Source organism: Nicotiana tabacum, chromosome 24 (genome assembly GCF_000715075.1).
Source record: "Nicotiana tabacum cultivar K326 chromosome 24, ASM71507v2, whole genome shotgun sequence".
Lineage (NCBI taxonomy): Eukaryota > Viridiplantae > Streptophyta > Magnoliopsida > Solanales > Solanaceae > Nicotiana > Nicotiana tabacum.
In genome coordinates this window covers 100,338,573-100,347,503 of record NC_134103.1, presented here as the reverse complement: position 1 = coordinate 100,347,503, position 8,931 = coordinate 100,338,573, and the positions used below count along the sequence as shown (strand labels likewise).

At 36.2% G+C, this 8,931-nt stretch overlaps 1 protein-coding gene across 1 annotated transcript; it reads left to right on the top strand.

Annotated features, from left to right (window-relative positions):
- The first annotated feature begins 952 nt into the window (after positions 1–952).
- On the top strand, positions 953–8,157 carry LOC107781343 (uncharacterized). Its single transcript, XM_016602037.2, has 10 exons — positions 953–1,124; positions 1,980–2,203; positions 2,302–2,410; positions 3,898–4,237; positions 4,836–4,905; positions 5,023–5,090; positions 5,220–5,335; positions 5,420–5,526; positions 6,918–7,054; positions 7,555–8,157. Exons 1-10 carry the CDS (start codon positions 1,044–1,046, stop codon positions 7,794–7,796), a joined length of 1,494 nt encoding a protein of 497 aa, XP_016457523.1. The 5' UTR covers positions 953–1,043; the 3' UTR covers positions 7,797–8,157.
- Positions 8,158–8,931: the final 774 nt, after the last annotated feature.

Sequence of the window (8,931 nt, the reverse complement as noted above, 5' to 3'; positions counted from 1 at the left end):
CTCGATACGAGTTCCGAGAATAGTACAAACAAGCCTCGAGCTCCAAGACCGATCGAGGAATCGACTCGGTATCATCATCAAGCCCATGACCAAATCAAACCGCAAGGCAACGTGAAGGTTGTCCGAGATGCACAAACTGATTGACACTCACCCTGAATGTCGAACTCGAACCAAGGCCGAGGGCTCGACCCAATACCGAGCTCGAGCCAGTATCGAGCTTGCAGACAAGAGTCGTTGCAACCGCACTAGGGGAAAGAATCTTGGCAGGAATCGAGGAAGAGACAATTCATCATAGGTTCTCCACTATATATTGTTTATTATAAATAAAGTAAGATCCCTCTATTATAAATGGGGGAATCCTTGTAAGCGCAAGACAGGTTCACACATTGTAAGAAAAGACTACTTCTATTTATTGAAGAATAAATCTCTTGAACTTGTTTGACTCAGGATACACACTCTTCTTGTTCAGTAATTTATATCTCGTTTCTATAGCCAAGAATCTAAATGTTTCCACCTCTACGTACGATTTATGTCAAGTTATATCACATATACTTAGAACTACTTATAAATTCAACTATATCCGATTTTTCGGATAAACAAGTATCCCAATATAAAAAAAACATGTGATAAAATTTCATGTTGTAACTAAAATTTGAAATAATTTCTTGTTTATAGATATAACTGATATAAGTACTTAACTATGTAGATTTTCCACTATAATCTTACTCTGTTGGGAGCACGGGCCTAAGCCACTAGTTACTTTACTTGTATCGACTTTTACTGCTAATAAAATTCTGCTTAACGTCATTAAACTTTAAAATGGGGGTATTTTAGACTTTGCATAATTAACTGTGATGTGAAATATTGTATTCTGTGCTGTGGAGGTTTTCATAAGCTATGAGTTGACGAAAATATTCAGGGTCTTCTTATATATTTCCTTCTGTGCTCTTCCCTGAAACCCTTCCCTCTTTTCTCCGTCGTAATTCAGTTTCACTTTCTATTGAGACCCCGATTCTTTCTCTTCTCTATTCTTATTTTGCCCCATGGAATTGGAGTCAATTTACGAAACTGATCGTGTCGCCGGATTCATCTCCGGTAGAGGCTTCCGCCGAGTTGCTCTTCAGGTACACATTTTGTTTCTGAAATTCCAATTTTACAGTTTATATTTTGTTGAAATAATTTTGAAATTGTCTGCTTCAACCCTACAAAACCCTTGAAAGTCACCTTTTTTGAGTTGCGCATTATTTGTATGTTCTTGGCTTCACATGTTGCAAAAGCTGTCGTATCTAGCAAATTACTTTGGACATAGGCTTAGTGGTTCAGTGATAGCAGATTACTTTGGTGGTATGCTTCAATTTGCAGGAGAAGAGTTTGAAAATCCACTTTTTCGACTGTAAATGTTGGTGAGAGGCTATGTTACTCTTGAATATGTGCAATCAAAGTATATATCACTAATAGGAGTTGGGACAAAAACTCTTTTTAAGTAACAGAGGTCATTTTCCAATTTCAAACCATATGGTCAGCATTCAGATTTGACCAAATGATACTGTTGTCTTGCACATTTAGCTACCTAGTGATATGAAAGAAGAATAATTGGGGCAAATATGGCCTTGACTTGAAATCATACTTGTTGTTGCTTCAAGAAGGTTGTGAGCTCTTCAGACCCGATTCTATGATGTGAGGGCTTCTCCGTTTCATGGCTAGTTTAATCATTATAAAGCATTTGTAGCCCATTTCTTTGAGGAAATATTTATATAGAGCGTCTCGTTCATAGGTTCAAAGTTATTTCGTATATAACGTCTGCAGGACGAACAAAATATATGAGGAATGTAGAGAACAAGAGTTTTTCTTTAGCCTTTTGTTTCTTTTGCTTTTCCAAATCTTTTGAGATGTCGTAGAGTTGCTTGCTAAAGGTGCTAGTTATGGAAGATTAGTGGCCTTTGAATGGAACATGATATGTTTTTTGTTTAAACTGTTAGTTCCCTGATGAACTATTGAAAGATTCAACGAGGATAGTTGCTGCACTACATGAAAAACTTCGCTCGTTCAACCAGTTACATACTGGAAGTAATGGAGATGCAAAGGATGTTAGGCTGTATGTAATGGCGGATACTACGTATGGAAATTGCTGTGTCGATGAAGTTGGAGCATCTCATGTTAATGCGGACTGCGTTATCCATTATGGCCATACTTGCTTCAGTCCGTGAGTATTGAATGTTTATGATTTTCATCACGCTTGTAACTTGGGTTTGCGATACGGTTGATGAAATTAGTGTTTGGATCTGACTATTTCTGCTGTAGGACATCAACTCTTCCCGCATTTTTTGTCCTTGGGAAAGCTTCACTAAATGTGCCACTTTGTGCTCAAAAGCTTTGCGAGTATACAATAAAAGCTGGCAAACCTATTTTGGTATGACTAACTGCTACTTTCCACGTCTATTTTTGCCTTCTGCATTAGTTTATCATCAGAAAGTTGCAATAAGCATATTTTTCTAGTGCATTAAGTAATATTACAGTGAAGTTGTTTTTCTGTCTTTTGTTACTTTGGTTAATATTGGTACATATTGTGCAGTCAAAACTGTCAAACTAAAAGCTTGTCTCAGTGATGGTTATTTCTATATCAATTTGGTTCAGTTAAGTGGTTGCCATGAGTGTGTTTGACTTCCATACGCCATTCATAATGCTGGGAGGTTTTACCATCATGATTTCTGATTATTCAGACAGCAATAAGAGCAGGGGCGGATCTACTAAGGAGGGTGTGGGTGCCACGCCACCCGCAAACTTCGGCAAAAATTAAATCGTATAAATATTTCCACTGCCACCCGCAATATCAAAAGGTGCCAGTGGCAGGGGGTTGGATTTTGCATCAAGCTGGCAAGAGTTTGAATCTGGCCAGCTGCATTGCTTAACTTTTTTAGGTTTCTCAAACTAAAAAGTGAAACACAAATAGGCTTATATGCAGACACGATCATACGGCAACATTTATATACTTGTTCACAATCTTCTTTTTCTATTGACTGTTGACTTTTTTTGGTTACAAGAAGTATAAAATATTAGAATTAAATAATAGAGGTTTCTTTCTTTTAGTGTCTTTGGTGTTTAAGATGCAGAACCCAATAAGTACATGAAATGGACTCAAAATTGGTTACTTATGGAGCCACAGTTGAAGCCATGGGAATTGATTAGTTTATATTGCTCTTTGTGTAGATAATGCTCTTGATTGGCCTATGCTAACACCATTAAAATCTCAGAAGTGTGAAAACTGTTCGCCGGATTTGTATTTCCCTGTAAATTATCGGAGACGTATATGTCTCCATCGTCGAGCTTTAAACTTAGATAAGGTATTTTAAGATGTATTTTTCCTTTATATTACTTTAAACTTTCACAAAAAGGCTTTATTTTATTCCAGAAAGTTATAGGTTAACCGTTTGCGTATGTAGTCTTCCATTTTCCGATATACATAATTTTCATTGTGGCGACCTTTAATTTGCTATGTAAAATAGTGCATTATGATCTCTGGCTCGATTTCAGTGCTTTAATCTGCACTGTGCTAAAACTTGTTCTTATTGATTCATCCATCCTAAATGTTGCTAGTAATCTAATTCTATCAGTTTGTTCTCTTGCATTAGTTATATTTTACCGTTCGATCCATTTGTCTATATAAACAGAAAAGGACGAATAACTCGAACCCAAGCCCAAAAAAGTTGATCAAATCTGTTAGTGTGGCACCCGGACCCTCTAAATCCTGGATCCGCCTCTGAATAAGAGCTGTCAAAATTTTAAATTCTATATCGGACTTGTTAAGGACATTTAATGCCACTCAAATGGCATCAAAAAAATTGGTAGTCTATATCCTACATTTTTTTCAAAAATAAGTGTTGTTGCTTATAACGGCAGGTTCTTTATGGACTTGAATATGCACATGCAATCACAGAAATCAAAGCATCAGTTGGTACTCAATCATGCTTCAAACTGGAAATTTGTTATGCTGATACTATATCTCCAGTTATAACTCCATCAGAAACTTTTAGCTCGATGAATGGGCAACCAGAACTAATTGATGGTCAATGTGCAAATGGCTGTACTCCTGAGGAGAACAATGCACCATATCGTATTGGAGGGTTGACGTGGTCGTTACCTGTGGGACACAGGATGGAGGACTATTTGCTTTTCTATGTTGGTTCAGATGACTCAGCCTTTGCAAATATATTAATGACATACAATACTTGTGAAATAGGTGAGGGTTTTTCCTTCTTGTGTGTAAAGTTGTCATTATTTGCCTTAATTTATTTGGCTGTGAAGACTGAAGACTGTCTTTCAGATGCAGTGCCTCTGCATCTCCTTGCTGGGAATTTGTCTCACTTAGTGTTCGGAGATTGCAAAAGTCCTCCATCTAATACTATCTACTTTTGTATCTCTTTCTACTTCCCAATCAGAACAATATTACTATTCCTTTCTTTGCTGGTTTAATAAGATGTGTTTTTTCACTTCTCTCTGTTTCTTCTCTTTTGATTTTTTATCTCCAAATGGTTCTCCGTGTTGATAATTCTGGTTTGAAGATGAAAAGATTACTAACCTTTTGATGTTCCTGAAAATTTTCTTTTATTCATTTCAAAAGGAATTGTTGTCTCTTTTGTCAGAAGGTTTGGCTTTCAGTAGGATCTATCTGTAGATAATTCTATATGATGCTGATAAAATTTGATGCTAGTTTTGTCTTTTGGAGGTTACTGATTGTTGTCTAGATAATTCTATATGATGCTGATAAAATTTGATGCTAGTTTTGTCTTTTGGATGTTACTGATTGTTGTCTTCTATGTTCTCTGCATCATTCCCAGTCAGATATGATGCTACTGAAGATCTTTTGGTGAATGATTTTTCTCAGCAGAAAAGGATTCTTAAGCGTAGGTATTATTAGTATCATTCCCTTCATTTCAGTTGATAGATTTTGTTAGCTTTCTCTTTCTTTGATGCTCTTGCTTGTGACACTATGTCATGGTTTCTGTACTATTTATGTTTCTGCAGGTACTTTCTTATTGAGAAAGCAAAGGATGCTAGCATCATAGGGATCTTGGTAGGAACACTTGGAGTAGGTACTTTCTTGTATACATACTTGGACTTTATAGGATCTGATTTGGTGCAAATTGAAAGTTGCACGATTTGTATTTTTTACCTTTTCAAGTACATAGAATAAGTCTTTTATTCTTCTATTATTGGTGCAGCTGGTTACCTCCACATGATTCATCAGATGAAAGACTTGATTATCCAAGCTGGGAAGAAAGCCTATACTTTTGTTATGGGGAGACCTAACCCTGCAAAACTTGCCAACTTTCCCGAGGTAAATCACCTTAGTCGCATGATGCTTGGAGGTATTTTTTTTGTGATTTGTTGGAATACTGAAAATCTTGCTGTATTTCTGCAGTGCGATGTCTTCATTTATGTTTCTTGTGCACAAACTGCTCTATTGGATAGTAAAGAGTTCTTAGCTCCAGTTATTACTCCTTTTGAAGCAATGATTGCTTTCGGCAGGTGGTATTTCAAACTCCATTCTTATGTTTAGCCACTCATGTTTCTTTTTAGCGACCAGTTATTCTGTTAGCCCTACTTATAAAAGAAGTTATTTTGTTAGCCTTCATCAACGCGTTGTGGAAGCTCATCGCATTTGCGTGTAACTGGGTTGGTAGCTTTCCCTGATGTAGGACAAAAGTAGGGATTAATTAGGTGGCCACAGGATTGTAAGGACGTAACGTTGGGATTTATTTTCTAGTATTGCGAAGATTATGAAGCAGTACTTCAGCTAAATGAAATGGCGTCGAAGTACTCAAGAATGGTTTTTTGGGTTTATGGAGAGTTGCCTTTGTTGAGGTTATGGCTTAAATAAACTGCTTGGAGATGTGTAAGCTTCGTACATTTGGAGAGTTGGAGCTGCAACACGTAGAGAAAAGTCCCAAAAAAAAAAAATTTAAAGGGGCAGTCCGGTGCACAAAGCATCCCGCGTTCACATAGGTCTGGAGAAGGGCCGCATCCCAAGGGGGTGCGATGTAGACAACCTACCCTAATGCAAGCATCAGTGTCTGATTCCACGGCTCGAACCCGTGACGTAGGTCACATAGAGATAACTTGACCGTTGCTCCAATGCTCCCCTTCTCTAACAAAACAAGTTAAGAAGAGAAAAATGGAGATGCTAGAAATAAGTATTTGACTACGATTTTTATTTTTAAAGCATTCTTATTCTAAAATATCCTGATTACCTTACCTTTTACATACTATTTAAATTTGTACATTTAATCTAAAAAAACTAAAAAGTCAATTTTGGAATTTCTGTTAAATTTAGATGCATAATGCATTGGCCCTGGTACTTTGGTCTTTGCCATTATGTTCTGGACGGGGGAGTATTACTATTGTTTCTTTGGCGATTGGGTTATATTATTATTGCCTATTGCGGAGAGACACTCAGACGGTTCGCGCAGAAACATATTGGGGGCATATCCTGCTATAATAATAAAAATAAAAGGTTTTATAAGCACTTCATTCTAAGCTGACAAGATTGGGTTGCTCTTAGTGGTGATAGCTCTTGACTTCCAACTAAGGGCTGAGAGTTTGCGTAAGTAGGAAGGGGAAGGGGAACGAAAAGAAACTTCAGTCTAAACAAATGTTACATTATCACCTTGAATATATTTCATAGGATCCTTTGGATTGTTACTACTTTCAAATCTTAATTTTATAATATAATGATTACCAGAGCCGTTTGGTGTAATTGAAATCCTTTATAGATGGAATATATCATGGATAGTCACATTTATAGCATTTTTTATTACCGTAAAATGCATGCATAGACAGACAAGCTGGCGATATTTCTTTTTGGTTTGTCTAAGAGGAAGCAGTAATCTTTTTAAAATTGTTTAATCAATATTTTTCAGAGGAAGCGAATGGACTGGGGCTTATGTGACAGAATTTCGGGATTTGATTACTTCTTCCCCCATGGAAGTGAAAGACCGGTCAGAAGCGCGGTTTTCTTTCATTCAGGGTGGATATGTGGAAGATTTTGAGCAGCAAGGTGCATTTTTCTGCTTACATTTTTCTTTTGGGTTCAAGATGAAGTTACAATAAAAATATACATGCATAGCTCCTGTTCAAATATGAACAAACTGTAAATATCATTTCTTGATAGAGTTATACCACTTTGCATTTGCTTGTGGGTAAGCGTGATTTTGGTTAAGGTTGTTATGGATAAGTAATTACAACATAGTAAGTTTTATTGATGATCCTTTTTCCTTTTAGTTCATGAATTAGGTGTTTTTCAATGTATAGTTTTCATGATATTTTGGGTCTTGGAGGTTCTCTTTTCGTCTATCCGGCTGTGATCCTGCAAATTCAACTTTCACTTATTTCATAGCTGTGCTTCCAATACTTGTTTTTGGACTGAGCCTTCAGCAAAAGCTAATATTGATTTCTACTAAATTTCCCTTGGGGTGTGCATTACTTCTGCCTGTATGGTGCCTTTTCTTTTGTTTATTACTTGAAGGCATCTGGTTAAACTTTTAAATATTTCTACAGATGTTGAAGAAGATGTCGAAGATGGAGTTTCTGCTTTAGTGAACATCACAGAGAAGGCTCTGCGTGTTCGTGACAAGGACTCTCAAACTCTAATGAATGGAACAGCTAAATCTGGGGCAGAGTACTTTGCAGCTAGGTCGTTTCACGGCCTTGACATTCATACTGAAAATAATTTTCCCGAGCCATTCTTAATTGGTAAAAGTGGGAGAGCATCAGGGTACAAGAATGAGACGACAGAATAAAAGTAAGTTTGTGATTATTCCTGCCAGCTGAGCTAACTTGTTTGGGACGAGGCGTAGACGTTGACTTTTCCTGCCAGCTCGGAGGTGAAAACTATATGCATCAAAACGAACCACTATACATTCAAAGCTAAATTTTCGGAGACGCAGCAAGATATCGAAAGGAGCCCTAAAAGATTTGTAAAATTGTATTAACAGTTACCATGCTCAAAAACGATTTGTATGATTGTAATAACAGCAGCTATTCTTAGCTTTTGGTCCCATATGGCTATTTTTTTCTCCATCATGTGTACAATTTTGACAATCTTAGGACCTCTTGTAATTTTTTTTTGTTGTCAATATTGAGATAGTTTCTTTCATATAATCTTTTTTCTTCTCTTTTTATTGTTCGTAGAGATGGTAATCAGTGAAAATAGCAGCTAGTTATTTTTCGGACTGGTAATCGAAAATTAACCAGCGTTTGTAAAGTCATTGAAAAATAGTCATTGTTTTGCTGAAACACGAAAAGTTCCTGCATAATATGCGAGATTATGGAGCTCCTGCATATAAACTTCCAGCATATTATGTTGGAACTCCAGCACACGGAAAGTTCCTTCATAATACGTGTTTATGGAGCTCATGCATATAAACTTCCAGCATATAATGTTGGAACTCTAGTACATTATGAAATTCCAGCACATTATGTTGGAATCTCATATGTAAAAATTCGAACTCAGCATATTATGCTAGAATTTTTCGGATTTTTAAGGGTGTTTTTGTACAAATTTTATCTTTACATGAAAAAGTGGTAAATTTCAATTACTTTTGGAACCATGACTATTTTTCTATTACCAGTTATAAATCTGGCTATTTTTTAATTTTTTCCCCTGATAATCAGGAGGCTCAAGGGAGGCTAGTAAAACATTTGCATAAAGCCCCCAAAATTTTAAGGCCCCAAAAGTATTAATAGTGGAATACATAATAATATTTTTGCTAATACAGTATTAAACTTTATAGAAAAAAGTACAAAAACTTTATAATAAAAATTAAAAAAAGACTGTCTACTTTTAAACATTAGAAATATTTAAGAACTTCGAATTAAACTACTTAGATCTTTATATTAATAAATAAACAAATTTACAACAAGATCCAGGGTAAT

What these genes read in the sequence shown, in the direction of transcription:
- LOC107781343 (XM_016602037.2), top strand. Translation starts at nt 1,044, where the DNA reads ATGGAATTGGAGTCAATTTACGAAACTGATCGTGTCGCCGGATTCATC. An exon ending in TCCGCCGAGTTGCTCTTCAG is followed by an intron (nt 1,125 to 1,979) that starts GTACACATTTTG and finishes TTAAACTGTTAG; the next exon opens with TTCCCTGATGAACTATTGAA. An exon ending in AACTTGCCAACTTTCCCGAG is followed by an intron (nt 5,336 to 5,419) that starts GTAAATCACCTT and finishes GTATTTCTGCAG; the next exon opens with TGCGATGTCTTCATTTATGT.